We start from the raw sequence: 23,084 nt of genomic DNA on the forward strand, positions 1-23,084 counted from the left end.
TGTTTGAAATAATCACTTGTCCGTTTGTCCTGACAAGTAAAAATCTGCTCGGACAAACAAAATGCACCTCAGTGGTTGTTCAGTGGACAAGTAAAAATGTTCAATGCAGTTTCATTTTGAGCACTCAAAAATGTGGTCTTTGTAATTCAATAAAACACAACATTTATTTGGACAAGTGAAAATATTGGTGGACAAGTAGACTTCTAGACTTGTTTGTCCGGTTGATTAGTGAAAAATTCAGCTTATTTCTATAACTGCAAGGCGAGCTGAAGATCACTCTCCTGAAATGATGCTATAGTCATTCTATAAACAAGTTTTTTGTAAATAATTTCAGTTCGGTTTGATGTAAGAAGAAAAGTAAGAAGAAAAGTTACAGTGTTTTGGAAATAACAAAAAACTAAAAAATATTTTTGAGTGCAATTTACAAATCAATCAGTTCAGAAATAAATAACTTGTAGTAAATTCCACAGTATGAAAAAAAAGTGTTCCCTGTGGGACGGACTACATATTCGTGCCCCTGCGCGTGCTGTAACCTCACCGTGGTGCAGGGGTGTAACATTCTCTTTGAGAATGGCCAATACAGCACAAATTGAAGTTTAGAGTAAAATTTGGTGTCCGTAAAATTCTGTGATATTTGTATTTTGGCACAGTGCTTTACACTGTTTTTGTTTAAACCTTGAATTTTTATATTGATGTTGATCATCACTTTATTTATTTGCATTACCATAGTTTGACACCCAATAGCCGATGTATTTTTCGTGCTGGGGTGTCGTTAAACATTCATTCATTCATTCATTCATTCATTCACATATTCGTGAGCAATCACAGGAAGTTTAAAATAAAATGTAATAAAAATGTCATTGCAAGGCAATCAGTTTGCCACTCTCCTAAAAACTCTCCAGGTAAATGTGGAGGAGAGCGTGAGTGATGACTCACCTTTCCTGGTGCAGACTGTCTTTGGGATAAACTATGATGTGGTGTCTAGTGTTATTAAAAATTCCTTCTTTTTTTTTTCCCCCCCAAGGATAACCAGTGTTTTAAAATGGAATAGTTGTAAGTAATCGCCCATCCGCATACTAATTGAGATCATTGGTCCTTGACTTATTTCATTTCAACTTATTTTCATACTTATATCCAATCAAGGTTCAAGCACGCTGTCCTGGGTACACACCTCAGCTATCTGGGCTGTCTGTCCAGGACAGTGGGTTAGTTGTTAGTTGGTTAGTGGTTAGTGAGAGAGAGAAGAGGGTGTAGTGGCCTTACACCTACCCATTGAGCCCTTAAGAACTCGCTCTGGGTAGGAGCCGGTACCGGGCTGCGAACCCTGTACCTACCAGCCTGTTGGGATAAACGATGATGTGGTGTCTAGTGTTGTTAAACCAACATTCCTTTTTTTTCCTTTCAAGGAAAACCAGTGTTTTAACATGGAATAGTTGTAAGTAATCGCCATTCCATATACTAGTCAAGATCACTGGTCCTTGACTTAAACACAAGGAACACTAATGTTGTAACATGGAATAGCTTACGTAATCGCCCATCCGTATACTAATCGAGATCATTGGTCCTTGACTTAAATACAAGGAACACTAATGTTGTAACATGGAATAGCTTAAGTAGTCACCCATCCGTATATAATATACTAATCATGCTTATTGCTCCTTGACTTAAATACATCATACAAGGAACACTAATAATGTTCTAACATTGAATAGCTTACGTGTAAGTGGTCAGCCATCCATATACTAACCATTGCCTAACACAGCTTAACTCTGGCACAATGAGAACAGGGGTATGAACATGTCATAGCCAGTTTTCTTCATTTAAAAGGCAGTAAAGGTTAAATATCAAGCTAAGACATTAATAACACTGCCATCAGATCACGTGCAATCAGCATGGATGAATGGGCTAGACAGGACAGGGAGTCCACAAGATAGAGGATGTTTAAAACCATGTTTCCAAATACTGTCAGTTATGGTAATTAAATATCAAAGGCAAACACCGTGATTTTTATGTTATGCCTAGCCTCTTTTCTTCTATGAATACAATCTTTAAATAAATGATATTTGTGTATTGTGGGTGTTATAACAAAAATTGATTCCTCCAACCCCCTCCATGTGAGAGACGGATAGATAGACAGAGACAGGAGAGAGAGAGAGAGAGACAGGAGAGACAGAGAGATATACAGAGACAGGAGAGAGAGAGAGAGAGACATAGAGAGACAGCGAGAGGAGAGAGACAGAGATAAAGACAGACAGACAGAGAGAGAGAGAGAGAGAGAGAGAGACAGAGAGAAAGACAGACAGATACAATTTTGGAATGGCCCTACAAACAGAAAAGCTGCATGAACACAAAGGCCACCACATGTATTGTTTTACCTTTTTGACAGCTTCCTAAAAACAATCTATTTAAAATCTAAATACAAAATGTAACAGATACCCATATGTACCATACAGGATAACATGAAGTTTACATAATTCAGTATTTAAATGTCTAAGCAAGGGCATAGGAAGGTGCCAAAAAGTCGGGGTGGGGGCACACACACACAAACACAGACACACACACACACACATATTTATAAATATATATAAACATCGCTGCTACTACTGAATCAAGAAAAGTGTTGGTGTGTGTGCAATGCCTCCTTGCACCCCCCCCCCCTCCCCACTTCCTATGCCAGTGTTAAGTGTTTAAACTTATTTAATATCTAAAATCAAAATATAACCGATACATACCGAACAGACCAACATGATATATGTATTTACATAATTCAATATTTATATGTCCACATAATTCAGTTATTTAAACTTATTTAAGATCTAAATACTAAATGTAACACCTGTACCATACTGTCCAACATGGTACTTGCATAATTAAGTATTTAAACAAGCATTCTGAGAGTACAGCTAAAGCAATTACGTGTCCCCTACCGAACCTAAGAATCTTTTGTATCTCCTAAGTTCAAGGACAATAACTGTCAAAAATGGTTAAATCGCCATGAAAGTCAACCTTGATATATAACAGTACATGATAAAATTATACACAAAATTTCAGCTCAATATCTCAAGGCATTCTAAAAAAAAACATCCAGAAAACTATATGTTGGACAGACTGACTGACCGACAGACAGACAGACAGGATGGAAATGAAACCTATAGTCCCCTCCAGTTGGATAGGTAGGGGACTAACAAAATGTATCAAACATGTACCATGTAAGCCAACCTGATGTTTACATAATTCAATATTTAAATGTCCATGTAATTCAGTATTTAAACTTATTTAGATCAGAATACAACAAGTAAAAGATACATATCGTATAAGCCAACCTGATGTTTACATAATTCAGTATTTAAACTTATTTAAGACTTAATACTACATGTACCAGATACATATGATATATGCCAACATGATGTTTACAAAATTCAGAATTTAAATGTCCACAAACATGTAATTCAGTATTTAAACTTATTTAAGATCAAAATACAAAACGTAACAGATACATACCAAACAGGCCAACATGGTTCTTACGTAAAGACGATATGTCGTACATGTTGCCTACACCCGTGAAGTACTAAATACCAACAGATTGTATGAACCAGCACACCACGGACCGACTACACCTCTCGGAACTAAGTATAGTCCGATTGCATCCACTCAGTGAGTGAACACTATAACAGGGCCAGATAAACTGGTTTAGCTTTCATAAACGAGGCCATTCAAAATGAATGTTGTTTTCTTGGTAACCAAATTGCTTGAGTAAATACAAGAAAAAAAAAGGGAAAAAGGGAAAGCACCAAGCTCGTTAAGCATGTGTTGTTCCGACTTCAGTGGTATGTGGAATTTCACAAGAAAGGTAACATCTTTTCAGAGATGATAGAGATGTAGCTTTCCATCTCATGGGAATTTTAGATTTGTCAAAGTCAAGGATGGGAATACTGGTTCAGCAAAACCTCAGCACATGTTAAACTATGGCTATTTGGTGTGTTACTACATATGACTTTTGATATTTGGTGAGAGAGAAAGAAAGATAGTGATAGTGATAGTGATTGTGTGAGAGAGAGAGAGAGAGAGAGAGAGAGAGAGAGAGAGAGAGAGAGAGAATGAGAGAAGAGAAAGATAGTGATACCTATAGGTACAGACATAGAGAGGGAGAGAGAAAGAAAAGGCAGAAAGGGAAAGAGAGAGGGAGAGAGAGAGAGAGAGAGAGAGAGATAGTGATAGTAAGAATGAGAGAAGGATAGTGATAGTGATAGATACACAGAAGAAGGAAGGAAATGTTTTATTTAATGACACACTCAACACATTTTATTTTACAGTTATATGACGTCAGACATATGGTTAAGGATCATACAAATATTGAGAGAGAGGAAACTCGCTGTCACAACTTCATTCATGGGCTACTCTTTTCAATTAGCAACAAGGGATTTTTTGTATGCACCATCCCACAGACTGGACAGTACATACCATGGCCTTTGTTACACCAGTTTTGGAGCACTGGCTCGAACGAGAAATAGCCCAATAGGCCCAATGACGGGAATCGATCCTAGATCGATCGCGTATCAGGCGAGCTGAATAAAGTCCAAAAAAAGAAAGAAAGAAATGTTTTATTTAACGACGCACTCAACACATTTTATTTACGGTTATATGGTGTCAGACATATGGTTAAGGACCACACAGATTTTGAGAGGAAACCTGCTGTCGCCACTACATGGGCTACTCTTCCGATTAGCAGCAAGGGATCTTTTATTTGCGCTTCCCACAGGCAGGATAGCACAAACCATGGCCTTTGTTGAACCAGTTTTGGATCACTGGTTGGTGCAAGTGGTTTACACCTACCCATTAAGCCTTGCAGAGCACTCACTCAGGGTTTGGAGTCGGTATCTGGATTAAAAATCCCATGCCTTGACTAGGGATCCGAACCCAGTACCTACCAGCCTGTAGACCGATGGCCTAACCATGACGCCACCGAGGCCAGTGAATAATGTCAAAGTCAAAGGCTTTCAGAAAACGTTCATACAGTCCATGTAAACTGATCTCATGATTCCATTAGCACTGGCTGGAATGGTTCATACAGTCCATGTAAACCGATCTCATGATTCCATTAGCACTGGCTGGAATGGTTCATACAGTCCATGTAAACCGATCTCATGATTCCATTAGCACTGGCTGGAATGGTTCATACAGTCCATGTAAACCGATCTCATGATTCCATTAGCACTGGCTGGAATGGTTCATACAGTCCATGTAAACTGATCTCATGATTCCATTAGCACTGGCTGGAATGGTTCATACAGTCCATGTAAACTGATCTCATGATTCCATTAGCACTGGCTGGAATGGTTCATACAGTGTGTAAACTGATCTCATGATTCCATTAGCACTGGTTGGAATGTCAGTCATGTAAACCGATCTCATGATTCTCATGATTCCATTAGCACTGGCTGGAATGGTTCATACAGTCCGTGTAGTCCATGTAAACTGGCTGGAATGGTTCATACAGTCCATGTAAACCGATCTCATGATTCCATTAGCACTGGCTGGAATGATTCCATTAGCACTGGCTGGAATGGTTCATACAGTCCATGTAAACTGATCTCATGATTCCATTAGCACTGGCTGGAATGATTCCATTAGCACTGGCTGGAATGGTTCATACAGTCCGTGTAAACTGATCTCATGATTCCATTAGCACTGGCTGGAATGGTTCATACAGTCCATGTAAACTGAGATCCATTAGTAAATACAGTCCGATCTCATGATTCCATTAGCACTGGTTGGAATGGTTCATACAGTCCATACAACTGATATGTAATTACCTGATGGTCATGATTCCATTAGCATTAGCACTGGAATGGTTCATACATACAGTCCATTAGCACTGTAAACTGATATTATGATTCCATTAGCACTGGCTGGAATGGTTCATACAGTCCGTGTAAACTGATCTCATGATTCCATTAGCACTGGCTGGAATGGTTCATACAGTCCATGTAAACTGATCTCATGATTCCATTAGCACTGGCTGGAATGGTTCATACAGTCCATGTAAACCGATCTCATGATTCCATTAGCACTGGCTGGAATGATTCCATTAGCACTGGCTGGAATGGTTCATACAGTCCGTGTAAACTGATCTCATGATTCCATTAGCACTGGCTGGAATGGTTCATACAGTCCGTGTAAACTGATATTATGATTCCCATTGGAATGGTTCACAGGCTGTAAACTGATCTCATGATTCCATTAGCACTGGCTGGAATGGTTCATACAGTCCGTGTAAACTGATATTATGATTCCATTAGCACTGGTTGGAAATACAGTCCATCTGATGATTCCATTAGCACTGGTTGGAATGGTTCATACAGTCCGTGTAAACTGATCTCATGATTCCATTAGCACTGGTTGGAATGGTTCATACAGTCCGTGTAAACTGATATTATGATTCCATTAGCACTGGTTGGAATGGTTCATACAGTCCGTGTAAACTGATCTCATGATTCCATTAGCACTGGCTGGAATGGTTCATACAGTCCGTGTAAACTGATATCATGATTCCATTAGCACTGGTTGGAATGGTTCATACAGTCCGTGTAAACTGATATGATTCCATTAGCACTGGCTGGAATGGTTCATACAGTCCATGTAAACTGATATTATGATTCCATTAGCACTGGTTGGAATGGTTCATACAGTCCATGTAAACTGATATGATTCCATTAGCACTGTCTGGAATGGTTCATACAGTCCATGTAAACTGATATTATGATTCCATTAGCACTGGTTGGAATGGTTCATACAGTCCATGTAAACTGATATGATTCCATTAGCACTGTCTGGAATGGTTCATACAGTCCATGTAAACTGATATTATGATTCCATTAGCACTGGTTGGAATGTGAAAACCCCCCCACAAATCCACAGAGGATGGTTGATCCTGTGACCCATCATATCTCAGGCGAGCACTCTACCACTGAACTACATGCCACCCTAGGGTAATGAGGAAGTAAGTATATGCATGACAATAGATTGTTCACCTTTTAAACATTGAATCTGACTAATAAATACAGAATCACATAAATAAATGTAACTTTTATGATTACGTGCAATGAAAAATGCAACGTGACATGATTTGACTATTGACGTATATATACACAAGTCACTATAGTGATGTATTGATAAAGATTCAGTGTTTGTATATTTAGTTAGCACTTGAGGTAGCACTTAAAGAACATTTTTCAAAGCCACAAAAAAACAAGAAACAAAAACAAAACCCATTTGAAACTGCCATATGGAAAAGTAAATAGGCTACTAATATTCAAACCATTAGCAAGAGCAAGCATAAAAAAAAAAAAAAAAACATTACCCACCTACGTTGTATACCACTCTGACGCGATGAACAAAATCAAATAAGTGAACATCAACATCTTTTAAAACATACTCTACAACATGATGACAAATCTACAAATCCGTCTAACATTCACAACACTGACAGCACCATGCTAGCCAACAAGTTTGTCTGCCGTTTGATAGTATAAAATATACCATGAAAATTGGAGAATAATGGGGCATAATGCTTCCAACGGCACAATAACTACAGCTGAATGCTTTTGACAGCAAATAATTACCCATGAGGACCAAGAGATCAGTTTATTTTATAAATACACCTACAGTCAATCCTGAAGTAAGCAGTAACCTGTCTTTAGGAAGAGAAAAAGGAATGTTTGGCTGACGACACCGGAGCATATTTTAAGTTATGGCTGTTTGGTGTACAACAAATGGTTATTTGAAGAATGAATGAGAAGAGAAGAAAAAGAAAGAGTGGGAGGGAGGGAGGGTGAGAGAGAGAGAGAGAGAGAGAGAGAGAGAGAGAGAGAGAGAGAGAGAGAGAGAGAGAGAGAGAGAGAGAGAGCATGAGAGAAGAGAAAGATAGTGATACCTAGAGGTACAGACATAGAGAGGGAGAGAGAAAGAAAAGGCAGAAAGGGAAAGAGAGAGAGAGCATGACAAGAGAAAGATAGTGATAGCTAAATTGATAAAGAGCGAAACAGACACATACAGAACAGAAAAACAGAGTAAATTAAAGTTTGTTTTGTATAACGGCACCACAAGAACACACTGATTAATTTGGATGTCAAATAGTTGGACATTTTTACATATAGACTTAGAGGAAACCTGCCACATTTCCCCATTAGCAGCATTCACATCATTGAGCTTCACATCACTGATGCATTTATCATATACTTTGACACCAATTAGCCCATATATTTTTCATACTGGTGTGTTGTTAAACATCCATCCATCCATCCATCCATCCATCCATCCATCCATCCATCCCATTACCAGCAAGAGATCTTTATACACACTTTACCACAGATAGGACAGCACATACCATGGCCTTTTATATACCAGTCGTGGTGCACTGGATAGAAATGGGAAAGCAGAGAGTAAAGAAACAAGAAAGAAAGAAAGGTTTTATTTAATGACGCACTCAACACATTTTATTTACGGTTATATGGCGTCGGACATATGGTTAAGGACCACATAGATATTGAGGGAGGAAACCCGCTGTTATTACTTCATGGGCTACTCTTTTTGATTAGCAGCAAGGGATCTTTTATATGCACCATCCCACATACAGGATAGCACCAGACCTGTCAACCCTCCCGGATTCCGCGGGAGTCTCCCGGTATTTGATCAAATCTCCTTTCCACTGTGCGGGAGACAGTTTCTCCTGTTAAATGACATTTTTGTAAGCATAAAAAAAAATCGATCCTCTTTTGTCAAAAGAACAGAAGGGAAGTAACTCTGCCTTTTTTTCTCATTCGGAAAATGTTGACTACTTTCGGTTTCTGAGAATGTAACAGGCCGAATTGTCCCGACTGTTTAACCTTTGCCGAAGTGAGAATTGTGGGATAGCCTATTTATATTGTTAAAAAAAGCACATGGAGTTTATAAAATGACGTGTTATTATAATGTTTGTTGTCATCGTAATGGCTACGAAACGTGTTGCCGCTAATTCAACAGGCTGTGTATTGACATTCAGTGTTGCCATATAAAAACAAAAAACTATCCAATTTAGTTCTAATAACACCTCTGAATTGTAAAATGTCTTCCCACTGGATTACATAATGCAACTATGACAAATCTGAACTGCCAGACTCCGAGTTGACAGCGATACACACGATGCATGTTAAAATCATATGTTTGTGCGGTAAAATGTTGGTTATAAGGGTACACTTCAAGAAATTATTTTTGTACAATTAAAAAATGTTGTGTTTGACATTGACATAAAGTTACTCATGGAAATGGGTATAATTCCGGTATATTTCACACGATGACCGTAATGAGGTTTTACTTATGATTAATGAAAATAATGTTTATTGCATCATTATAATGATTTTAAATAAATACCACAGCACCGTTCCTCATTATAGTAAAAACTGAATAATAATTTATAAGATTTATATAAATTTGTCTTTGGTACTTAGGTACACTAACCACAAATGATAATGTAACGCAACCTGTAAGGCTGTAAGTGTAATACCGTAAATGTACTAATTAATTTTTTAATTTCTTGTTCATGTTCTTAACATTTTTGGACAAAATATATATATTTTTTAAATATGTATATAATAATATGTACATAATATTTTTTTTTTTTTTTTTTTTTTAATGCCAAGATCTAAGGTTAAGAAGTATATATGACATTTATAAAGTATTCATATAACTTATTGTAATAATGTTTCTTTTAAATCTTGCGATTTTGGGTTAAATTGTGTGAATTTAAAAAATCTCCTGCTTTTTGACAAAATCTCCTGCTTTTTCAACACACACCTCCTGCTTTCTCTTGACTAAAGGTTGACAGGTCTGGATAGCACATATCACAGCCTTTGCCACACCAGCTGTGGAGCACTGCATGGAACGAGCAGTGAGACAAAATGTCAAAAATGACCAAATGTTTGACATCCAGTAACCAATGATAGATAAATTAATGTGCTCTAGTGGTGTCATTAAACAAAATTTTAACTTCTCTTTCCTTTGGACAATGCACATGGTGATGACTAAGACTGTACTGGCACTGGATACAGCACAATTCAGAAACACTTAAACTGTAACATGCAAAATGTCACCATATCCTGCACTTGGATTTCCTAACGTTAACAATGACAGTCACGCAGACACTTCTCTCAAGATTATATGCATAATACCAGACCTCAGTGTGAACACGATTATGGGGAGTGATTAATTGTTACCTTAATTTTGATTATGGGGAGCTATTTAAGATATTAATTACCATATTGAGCATTTGCTGCATACCTGTGTATATGGAAAGAAAGAAAGAAAGAAATGTTTTATTTAACGATGCACTCAACACATTTTTATTTACGGTTATATGGCGTCAGACATATGGCTAAGGACCACACAGATTTTGAGAGGAAACCCGCTGTCGCCACTTCATGGGCTACTCTTTCTGATTAGCAGCAATGGACTTTTATTTGCGCTTCCCACAGGCAGGATAGCACGAACCATGGCCTTTGTTGAACCAGTTATGGATCACTGGTCGGTGCAAGTGGTTTACACCTACCCATTGAGCCTTGCGGAACACTCACTCAGGGTTTGGAGTCGGTATCTGGATTAAAAATCCCATGCCTCGACTGGGATCTGAACCCAGTACCTATCAGCCTGTTGACCGATGGCCTAACCACGACGCCACCGAGGCCGGTGTGTATATGGAAGCTAGGCCCCTGTTAGTACATTAACATAACCAGTCTAAACTAAATATTTATTTGTGTGTATCAAATAATGGGATATAGCGTGGTACAGTGAAACCTCTTACGACTGGACCCTCTGTAAACCGGAATTCTCTCAAAACCAGCACAGAACTTAACCTCTGTGAACTTGAATTCTCTCAAAACCAGCACAGAACTTAACCTCTGTGAACTTGAATTCTCTCAAAACCAGCACAGAACTTAACCTCTGTGAACTCCCTCAAAACCAGCACAGAACTTAACCTCTGTGAACTTGAATTCCCTCAAAACCAGCACAGAACTTAACCTCTGTGAACTTGAATTCCCTCAAAACCAGCACAGAACTTAACCTCTGTAAATTTGAATTCCCTCAAAACCAGCACAGAACTTAACCTCTGTAAACTTGAATTCCCTCAAAACCAGCATAGAACTTAACCTCTGTAAACTTGAATTCCCTCAAAACCAGCACAGAACTTAACCTCTGTAAACCGGATCCCTCATAAACTCTGGACATTTGTCTTGGTCCCAAGGGTGTCCAGTTTAGAGGGGTTTCACTGTAGTAGAGTGCTCAGTTGACGTGCTTCGGTCGAAGGATCAAACCCTCTCAGTGGACCCATTCTCTAATACAAAAAACGTTTCTCCCTGTCTCAACCAGTGCTTCACAACTGAGGGTGCACCTAAAACTCTGACATGGAACTTTTTGCTTTGGTACAATGCAACCTTCAACAACAATCGAAGATTTGTTATTGTTCATCAGGAGTTAGCTCACTGTTTTCACAGAGCTGAGGTAATCTGTTGTAATCATGTCTAAACAAAGACAACACCATTCCCCGGCACATTCAGCAGACAAGTGTCGGGTACAATGCGAAAACTTTTACTCGGAGGACAAATATGTCACACTGCAGTGTCATAAAACAAACATCTTCTTCAAGTACCGGATTGAGGTCATCGATTTGTACATTTATAGCATGCTTACCTAAGGTGTGATGATGCTCTGTAGGCCTCATTCTGCAGTACACCACTCAACTGAGGTTCTGTCCAGAGACTTGGCCCGTGACGGACAGGCCTGAAACCTTAGTGGTATATGGGCATGTTAAAAATACTCACTCTCTCTCACCTGAGGTGTTTACGGAGAAGGGTCGACTCCCATTGGTGGACCCAGTTACTTTTTGCCTGTGACTGGTATATCAAAGGCTGTGGTATGTGATGGGTTTCTCCGGTGTGGGGAATCAAAGTTTGTTTTGTTTAACGACACCACTAGAGCACACTGATTAATTAATCATCGGCTATTGGATGTCAGACATTTGGTATAATTCTGACAGTCTTCTGAGGAAACATGCTGTATTTTTATATCAGCAGAAAGGGATCTTTTATAAGCACTTCGAATTCCCCAAAGGTGGGGCAGCATATACCACAACCTTTTGAAATGGTTGGAATGGGAAAAATCTCAGTCAGAGATTAGGTCCACCAAGGTTAGTGCTCGACTAACTAAGCCAGATCACAAACCAGAATGTCAAATGCACAGGCATCGAAATAAGTCAAGAACGATCGTTCAGGTTACCGGAAGTTACCACATATAAGAAAAGTCGAGAATGGTGTTTTGTTTGCGACAAAAATTTCAATGTTTAATGGTAGTTTCGTTTCTGAACGTAAATCAGGCAATAAATTTACTTCCGTATTTCGTTTCTCGTACCAATGTTCACGAGCACCGATACAATTTCAGAGTGTCCGCGTTTTATATAGTTGTGGTAACCTAGGCTATATTTTGTGGTAACCTGTAAATGGGTTACCAGACATGATCCTTATTTCGATGCCTGAATGCATGGTATATAGTATACTGTCTGAGCAGGCAGTGAGATCATATGTCACTTCTTATAGTACTAAATTAAATGTAGTTTATTTATATTTTTAATCAATCTTTTCAACACGTAGTGAATGTTTGAGAATTTTCAGAAAATAGGTTAAGGTAGCATATATTGAAGTTAATTCTATATTATACAATTAACCCTCTAGCATAAACCAAGATATCAATCTCAACTGAATAAACACGAGATGTTGAAACTTGATCATATGTAACATACACATTATATGTCATGCACCATTAAACTCTACAATTGTGAAAAGGCTATCTGATCTATTTGATGGGTGGGGGGAGTAGTGGAAGTCTGTGGGTGGTGAACTAAGTGGTCAAGAGCTCAGCTGAATACCATAAACCATGAAGTTTGTTAAACTTTGTTTTGTTTAACGACACCACTAGAGCACATTGATTTATTAATCATCAGCTATTAGAAGAAAAGAATGAAATGTTTTATTTAACGACGCACTCAACACATTTTATTTACAGCTATATGGCGTCAGACATATGGTCAAAGACCACACAGATTGAGAGAGGAAACCCGCTGTCACCACTTCATGGGCTACTCTTTTCGATTAGCAGCAAAGGATCTTTTATATGCACCATCCCACAGACAGAGTAGTACATACCACGACCTTTGATATACTAGTCGTGGTGAACTGGCTGGAATGAGAAATAGCCCAATGGGCCCACCGAAGGGGATTGATCCTAGACCGACCACGCATCGAGCGAGTGCTTTACCACTGGGCTACATCCCACCCTCATCTCCTATTAGATGCCAAACATATGGTTATTTTGACAGTCACAGAGAGGAAACCCGTTACATTTTTTCCATTAGTAGCAAGGGATCTTTTATATGCACCATTCCACAGACAAGATAGAATATACCACAGCCTTTGATATACCAGTCGCGGTGCACTGGTTGGAACGAGAAATACCATAAATCAAGACACGATTTCAGTTGAGTAAATACGAGATGGTGATATTTCATCATTATATATAAGATACACATGTGTCATGCACCAATAACTCTAGACTTGTACATGTACATCAGAGGGTGGGGGGTTGGGGGGTTGAGGGGTTGGGGGGGTTGAGGGGTTGGGTTGGGGTGTATGCGAAGAACCAACTGGTCAAGAGCAGGGCTTGAAATGGCCTGTGGCCAGGACGCCAAATGCGACCAATGTCCAGTTTGGGCGAAGTCGCCCAAATGATATTATTTGGACGATCTTCTTTAGAGCTATAACATATGAGCCACTATTAATATTTGTATTGCATATATTTATTCCACATTAAAATCTTATTCGTATTTCATGGTTGGCTTACCTTAATTTGCCAACATCCAATATTATTTTTTGGCAAATTTCGAGTCCTGCAAGAGCTTAGCTGAGTATCATAAACCAACATGATTTCAGTTTCTACTGGGCGTATGGGAAAGGTGTAAAACTAAGTGGTCAAGAGTTAGGCTGTGGTATGATAAACCATCACATGGTCTCAACTGAATAAACCGAAGTGGTTTTGATGGTATAATTATAAGATATATAAATCACTGCATGCCTTGTGTTCCATTAACTGTAAACCTGTGAACAGGCACTTGATAAGGCATATCCCATCTATCTTCTGGGTTGGGTGGACATCTAAGTGGTCAAACACTCAGCTGAAGTACAATGGGTCTTAGGATTCATTTCGTTCCATTGACCTGTTCTTGATTTCATTTCGACAACACAAAACCAGCAATAGACATAAGCAGAATTTCCCACCAGTCCACTGAAAAAGAACATCTAGAAATTTACTTGTCTGCCAAGAGGCGAGACATAGCCCAGTGGTAAAGCACTCAATTGATGCGTGGTTGGTCTAGGATCAATTCCCATCAGTTGGCCCATTGGGCTATTTCTCGTTCCAGCCAGTACACCACGACTGGTATATCAAAGGCCGTAGCATATGCTATCCTGTCTGTGGGATGGTGCATATAAAAGATCCCTTGCTACTAAAAGAATAATGTAGCGGGTTTCCTCTTTAGGACTGTATATATATATATATATATATATATAAAAATTACTAAATGTTTGATATCCAATAGCTGACGATTAATAAATCAATCTGCTCTAGTGGTGTTGTTAAACAAAACAAACTTTAACTTTTGCTTGTGTGCCAATATTGTCCAAATAAAAGATATGTTTTATTAAAGTGTAAAGATGATGGTTTTCATTTTGCTTGATGTGCAGTCGGTCTGGAATCGATCCCTGTCAATGGTCCCACTGGCCTATTTCTCATTGCAACCAATGTACCACGACTGGTACATCAACGGCCATGGGATACGCTATCATGTCTGTGGGATGGTGCATATAAAAGATATCATGCTACTAATGGAAAAATGCAGCAGGTTTCCTCTCTAAGACTATATGCAGTGTTCGAGATTAATGGTATCCCGATATCGCGGGGATACCAGAATTTAATTCTGGATACCAGACTTCAAGAACCCAGTATCCCACTGGGATGCCATATAATACTAAATTCTCAGGTGGGATATCAGATTTTGAAATGTTAGTATCCATTTGGGATACTGGCCAAGAAATTTAATCTCGAACACTGTATATGTCGGAATTACCAAATGTTTGACATCCAATAGTCGATGATTAATAAATCAATGTGCTCTATGCTCAAAATGAAACTGCACTGAACATTTTCACTTATCCGCTGGACAAAGAGACAAGTGCTTATTTTGAACACTGAAAAGACTGCTTAGCCATTAATTGTTAGGCATCTTTAAATTCTGATACTAAAGTGAAAATATTACCTATCTTCAGTTTTACAATATACAGTGAAACCTGTCTAAACCAGACCCTGAATAAACTGGAATCCTGTCAAAACCGGCCAAGTTTCATGGTCCCGATATTTTCTAAATTCTAAAACTCGACCCTCTGAACACCGGATCCTGTCTAAATCAGATAAATATTAAGTCCCTGGCATGATCTGATTTAGACAGGTTACTTTGCAATCAAATAGCTTGAGATGAGATTCCATGTGGGTGAGGGTGGTGAAAGACATGTGGTAGGTTTGGCAATTATTTTAAATACCCAGAAAAAATCAAAAACAACTAATCTTGTAGCAGATCCAGATGCTCTCGCCCCCTCCACCCAAAAAAGAGAAAAAAAAGGAGACCCCCCACCACCAACCCAACCAAAAACCATAAAATAAAAGGTTCTTGTTTGAAGTGTAATTATCAAATTTTGGGAAATAAAAGTTTATTATTCCAGAAAGTTTAATAATTCATGATTGAACCCCACAAAAAAACCCCACAACCCCCAAACAAAACAAAAACAAAATTGAACAAGAACATAGGAGCAGTGACTAATAAACAATAGCCAATGTTTATGTTAATACTTAAAAAAAAGAAGTTTTTATTTTTAAAAATTAGATGCGACCCTTGTCCTTGTATGTTAACGAACACAACTTTGAAGCCAGAATTGTGAAACACTTACCTGGAAATTCGGTGGACTTGACACACACGTGATTGGACGACTCCGACATCTTTCTGTGTTGTTTGTTCTCCTTGTTGTTATTGAGATCATCATTCACATCTGCTACAACACCAGCAGCAGACGACTTCCTCTCCGTCTGCTTTGATCTCTCCATCACTGGAAGATGAAACGAAACTCTTTCTAAATGTTATCAGACAAGTTTTGTAGCAAACTGAAAACAGATTTCATCAAAATAAAGATATCCTTTCATTCATAAACATATTGGCTTCTATCTCTCAAACTGATGTAGATATAGTCATACATGGATGTTAAATACCAAACAGATTTAGTTTAAAATGTCCTCCGGTGTTAATCAAACATTCCTTTCCTTTAATATATTCACTGTGGCTATTTCTCCATCACTGGCCGATGCAACCAGAACTTTTCTAAATGTTGTCAGACAGGTTTTGTAGCAAAACGGAAACAGATTTCATCAACCTAAACATTCATAAATATAATATCCTCCTCTCTCTCTGCAACTGATGTCGATATAATCATACGTGGATGTTAGATACACTCAGCCATAGGTTAAAACATGCCCAGGTGTTGTAAAATAAATATTCCTTTCTTTGCTTTTCACAAAGTCATGCTTTAATTCACTGTGACTATCTCTCCATCACTGGAAGATGAAACCAGAATCTTTCTAAATGTTATCAGACAACATTTGTAGCAAAATGAAAAACAGAATTCATCAACCTGAAGATGTCCTTTCATTCATGAAAATATCGTTTCATTCATGGTGACAAACCTTTCATCAGTGTCTACACTGACAGAGATACACCGCTAACCCCACAGAATGGTGGGATAGTCTGTGTAAATGGACCAGAGTTATGTAGGTGAGAACGGGTCAAAGGTCAAAAGCAATCTTAACCTAGGGTAATTGTTTTACTTATAAGACCTACCCACATAGTGATAAACAAAAAAAAAAAAAAAAAAAGGCAGAAGAAAAAAACTATTCACAAGTACGTGAGTTGGAGTGTTTACACATCTTCATTTGACATCTATCAGAATCTGACGTAGGTGGGTGAGTTGTGAATATTTATATTTCAGCGGATAAACCCACGCAGATGAATAATAAAGGAAAGAAAAAGAATGAAAATAAGAGGTGGAATGAAGAAAGGGTCGAGACAAAGGAAAGGTGAGGTGAGGTGAGGGGAAAGAGGCAACAGAAGGGGTAGAGAGCGATAGAGGGTGAGGAAAACAGGTGGGGGGAGGGATAAATAAAAGAAAAGCAATTTATAAAGCAAAAGAAACAATACAAAGTGAAAAAGAAAGGAAATGTTTTATTTAATGACCCTCTCAAAACATTTATTTACAGTTATATAGTGTTGGACATATGGTTAAGGAAATGTTTTATTTAACAATGCACTCAACACATTTTATTTATGGTTATATGGCATCGGTATGGTTAAGAACCACACAGACAGTGAGAGATGAAACCTGCTGCTGCCACACAATGGGCTACTCTTTTTGATAAGCAGCAAGGGATCTTTTATATGTAGAGCATCCTACAGACAGCGTAGTATGTACCACGACTTTTGTTAAGACCAGTTGTGAAGCACTGGCTGAAATGAGAAATAGCCAAGTAGGTCCACTGATGGGGATTGATCACAAAGTAAAGGAGATGGGAAATATAATTCCCAATCAGCAATGATTCTTCATTCAAAGAGAGATTTCCACTATCCTGGACCCCCCACCCACCCACTCGGTTCTGGCCCAAATGAAAAAAGAAGAAGTTTCTTTTGTTTAACAACACCACTGGAGCACTTTGATTAATTAATCATTGGCTACTGGATGTCAAACGTTTGGTAATTCTGACTTGTAGTCATCAGACGAAACTCGCTATAATTTCCTAACGCAGCAAGGGATCTTTTATATGCACTTTCCCACAGACAGGAAAACACATACCATGGCCTTTGTCCAATTGTGGTGCACTGGTTGGAACAAGCTAAAAAATCAATCAGCTGAATGGATCCACCGAGGTGGTTCGATCCTGCAATGCAACCATCTCAAGCGAGCACTCAACTGACCAAGCTAAATCTCGCCCTGTGGCCCTAGTGAATGCAGACACTATCAAACACACAGCGTTTGAACCCAAGCTTCCATAAACATTCGTTTCCTATCACAAAACATTTAAATGTTTACAGAGAAAATTATGTACATTTCATTGCAACATCAACACAGAGGAAATAAACAATAAAAAAGATTGATTGCACAGGGTCACCACTTTACTCCAGTCTGTTATTATGACAGACAACACTGATGTAATTTGTAAACAGACAGATGAAACAACCCATGTCAGTGTGGAATGGACATAAAGGGAAATAATGATCAGACAAGAAGGAAGGAAATGTTTTATTTAACAACGCACTCAACACATTTCATTTATGGTTATATCTGCGTCGGACATATGGTTAAGGACCACACATATTAAAAGAGGAAACCCGCTGTCACCACTTCATGGGCTTTTCTTTTCGATTAGCAGCAAGGGATCTTTTATATGCACCATTCCACAGACAGGATAACACATACCATGGCCTTTGATATACCAGTTGTAGTGCACTGGTTGGAGCGAGAAATAGCCCACTGGGCCCACCGACTGGGATCGATCCCAGACCGACCGCGCATCAAGTGAACGCTTTACCACTGGGCTACATCTCACCCCGGCTGTTCAGACAAATAAACCGGCCTTGGTGGTCTAGTGGTTAAGCCATCTACTTTAAAGGGGCAGACCCTAGTTTTCAAACACTAAGGCATATTTTTCACTATTATAGCCATTTATGATCACTGAAATCAAGCATTACTTATATTTTATTGTTTAGATTATCCATTTCTGTAGAACCAATGTGTTTCTGGTCATCCTGTTGTTTCTAATATCACAAAATGCATTTTTCATATTTTTAAAAATGCATGTGTGTCTGAAAAGTAGCAGTTATTGATTCGAATTCTAGTCTAATTTTTAAAGGATATTTTCCGTGTTTTATACCATCACAGGCTCTTCTTTCACTCAGTTGTAACTTTATCCATGTGTGTTACAGGTTTGTAGATTAACTAAACTTAGTGTCAATTTTTGAAAGTTGAAACTAGGGTCTGCACCTTTAAGGCTAGTAGGTGCTGTGTTTGTATCTCCTTTGCTTAACAATACCACTAAAGCACTTTATTTCAATAATCGGCTATTAGATAATTCTGACATTATGGGCCGAATTTTTGAAGGCTTTTTTTTTTTTTTTTTCCCACTTTTTAACACAGGTGTTTAAACACTGTAACACTATGCAGTCACACATGTTTACATCAAAAAATAGGCTTTGAAAATTCAGCACATTAGAGGTAACCACTACATTTTCCCATTAGTATCAAGAGATCTTTTATAAGCAATTTCCCACAGACAGGACAGTACAACCACTGATATACCCAGGGAAAAACCCAATCTGATGATGGGTTCACCAAGGAGGTTTGATCCTATGGCCCAAGCACCACACGCGAGCACTCTACCCACTGAGCTAGATCCCAACCCTTTTCTAATAGACACACAGTTACTAAAATTTAATGTCTGACACCAAATATTTATTGATTAAACAATGACAGGGCTTCTAGATTATGGTAGCCCCAATCCCATGGCTAGTGATATTCAATGTTGGGCTCGTAAATAACTACCACTGCCAAGCCCAATGGCTAGTGATTTTTTTTGGGTCAAATGCTGCATTTAAGTCTATTTTGTAAATGTGAATATCCTGCCCCTTCCTCCCCTCAACTCTAAGGGTTTTTAAGCTCTGTCTCCTTTAGATGACATATCCAATTATTCCCATTTGTAAAACTGTATTTACTTAAAGTAGAGCTAGTGAATTTTTCATCATGGCTAGTACATTTTTTAAATAACTGATCCCATGACTAGTGGATTTTTATAACAATTCTAGAATCCCTGAATGAGCTGAGGTGTTAGGATTGTTTTTCAGGTAACTAGGGATATGCTTCTATTTATCTTTTTTACCGGCCTTGGTGGCGTCGTGGTTTGCCATCGGTCTACAGGCTGGTAGGTACTGGGTTCGGATCCCAGTCGAGGCATGGGGTTTTTAATCCAGATACCGACTCCAAACCCTGAGTGAGTGCTCCGCAAGGCTCAATGGGTAGGTGTAAACCACTTGCACCGACCACTGATCCATAACTGGTTCAACAAAGGCCATGGTTTGTGCTATCCTGCCTGTGGGAAGCGCAAATAAAAGATCCCTTGCTGCCTGTCGTAAAAGAGTAGCCTATGTGGCGACAGTGGGTTTCCTCTCCAAATCTGTGTGGTCCTTAACCATATGTCTGACGCCATATAACCGTAAATAAAATGTGTTGAGTGCGTCATTAAATAAAACATTTCTTTCTTTCTATTTCTCTTTAAACGTTAAAACTACTAGAGACGGTGTAATTAGCATTACAGTGTAAAGCAGATTTTTAAAACCTGCATCTGGTGTTACAAAATCCACCTTGCGTAATGCAAACAATCCACACAATGTATCACAAGACACACACAAACACATAATCATGTGTTCACACACGCTTGCTGACAAACCTCAGTGAAGACTTATTTTTTTTATAGTCAAAACAGGAATTTTAGTTTTTTTGGTGTTCTCAAAAACCTTTTTTTTCTCATATGTGAACCTGACATTTAAGTGGACTACATTATACAACAACTTAATCCCACGAAGTCAATCTCTGCGGAATGTGACCAAACAATGCAGGCTGATTATTAAAAATACATTTAGCAGTAAATCTTCTTTGTAGAAACTTTAAAGCATGCTATATGTGTTAGATGTGTGATACACTTTTAAATCCTAGACTGGCCCGCCATTGCAACAGTACTTAAGGAGTGTTAGAAATGCAATGTTTATCTCTTGTGCTTTGTCTCAAATATTTAAACACTTTGTAATGTCTTCAGGTAACATGCAATTTTACAATGTTTAATAATTAAATGAATGGAATGTTTAAAGACACTTCAGCACATTGTTGACATTTTTCTCCAATCAGCAGTCTGCACCAACAAATTAGTCGCCCAGCTTGTCGCATGCGATAAAAAATTGTACTGTGAGAAAACATAAATTTGAAGAACATTAGTCTTATATGACAAGTTGTATCAGAGTTTTACCAATTAGAACATGTCCTATTTCTCATGACAAGTTGCATGCTGCTTTAAATGCACATTGTTCTTTGGGGTACCTTAATCTGTTTGCTACATTATACCACACAAAATTTTGGTGTAGTTTTTCTTATATTAAAAATATTAATTAGTAAATAAAGATATAAATTAGTAAATTGAGATAAAAAGAAAACATCTTAAAGCTGCCATTTCACTTCCTCATTCTATATCACAAACCAATTAGTTTTAATAAACTATTACATTTTTGTAATTCAAAGGTATATTAGTGTTTAAATATTAAAATTACTAGAGATTAGCTTTAAAATTTAAAAATATTGTCAAGATTGCAGCTTTTAACATCTAAAATACATTTGAGATTGTAGCTTTAAGTCTAAAAACACATGAAATTGCAGTTTTAAATATTAAAAATACACTTGAGATTGCAGCTTTAAAGTATAAAAATACACTTGAGATTATAGCTTTAAATTCTTAAAATACACTTGAGATTGCAGCTTTAAATATTAAAATACACCCGAGATTGCAGCTTTAAATATTAAAATACACTTGAGATTGCAGCTTTAAATATTAAAAAGATTAGAGATTGTAGCTTTAAATCAAAATAAGTAATTATCTATCATCACTGCTAGCCAGGGGATATTTCCACACTGCTATTAACAACCACAGAGCCACTACAAATATGCATATAATGTAAGTTACAGCATAATAAACTCAGTGGAGTAGACTATAACCTTATTAATGTGGTGTAAACTGAAAACACAAACTATTGAGAAAGCGTGTATGAACTGAAAAACATGGTATATCAATGCAAATAAACCATTTAAAATAAATAAAACCTGTATGGTCAGTAGACTAACATGAAACTGAATAGAGTAAACATTAGAACAGGAAATATCACTGAAAGATGAGTGGATAGCTGAATGGATAGCTGAATAGATGGATGGATGGATGGATGGATGGATGGATGTGTGGGTGGATAAATGGGTGGATAAAGGATGGGTGGATTCATACAAACTACATCACTATTCAAGAGCTAATTAACTATTGGTCATTTTTCCTTGTATCCAAAAATTAATTTTAATGCAGGATAAGCATACATAATATCATCATCTGATATCTGACTACAACTTCACAACATGTTTTGGTCTGCTTTTAACCGTACTTTACCATAAAGTTAATGTTTAAGTTACCAGTTTAAAATTCTGTACAAGCAGGCTCAAAATTGCTGTAGGTGAACATTATGCTTATGGTGAGAATTATGCCTATGGTAAAAACAATTTAAAATTGCTGTAGGTGAGCATTATGCCTCTGGTAAAAACAATTTAAAATTGTAGGTGAGCATTATGCCTATGGTAAAAACTATTTAAAATTGCCTGTGGTAACAAATTCTTACGTTTGTGCCCTGAAGTAATACAAACTTCATACATAACCAGCAGCAATGTGTCAACATCACAAAGGATCTGACTCTCGTGTCAGGAAGCATCTTGAATACATATAAATAGTGTAACCATATTAAACTGAGATCACAAAACTCAAATATACATTATATATATATATAGTACCATTCATGTCAAAATATACCACACTCAGGGGACAATATTTCAAAATCTTAGGTAACCGGAAATCAATTCACGTGAGTTTTACTCAGGTAACTAATTGTTTGGTTACGTGAATATAGTTCTCGTAACTGATGAGTTAGGCCTACCTAATCCTAAAACACTTGAACTATGGTTCTAAAGTTTGTTTTATTTAATGACGCCACTAGAGCACATTGATTTTTTATATTATCACTGGCTATTGGACGTCAAACATATGGTCATTCTGACACT

General features: G+C 37.8%; 1 protein-coding gene across 1 annotated transcript in view; it reads right to left on the minus strand.

Annotated features, from left to right (window-relative positions):
* The window catches only part of LOC121389771, a 47,354-nt gene that overhangs the window by 6,714 nt on the left and 17,556 nt on the right, over positions 1–23,084 (minus strand). The window contains exon 3 of the mRNA XM_041521419.1: positions 16,080–16,235. Within this exon, the coding sequence (XP_041377353.1) occupies positions 16,080–16,235 (156 nt within the window). The remainder of the gene's footprint in view (positions 1–16,079; positions 16,236–23,084) is intronic.

This window comes from Gigantopelta aegis, chromosome 15, assembly GCF_016097555.1.
Source record: "Gigantopelta aegis isolate Gae_Host chromosome 15, Gae_host_genome, whole genome shotgun sequence".
Lineage (NCBI taxonomy): Eukaryota > Metazoa > Mollusca > Gastropoda > Neomphalida > Peltospiridae > Gigantopelta > Gigantopelta aegis.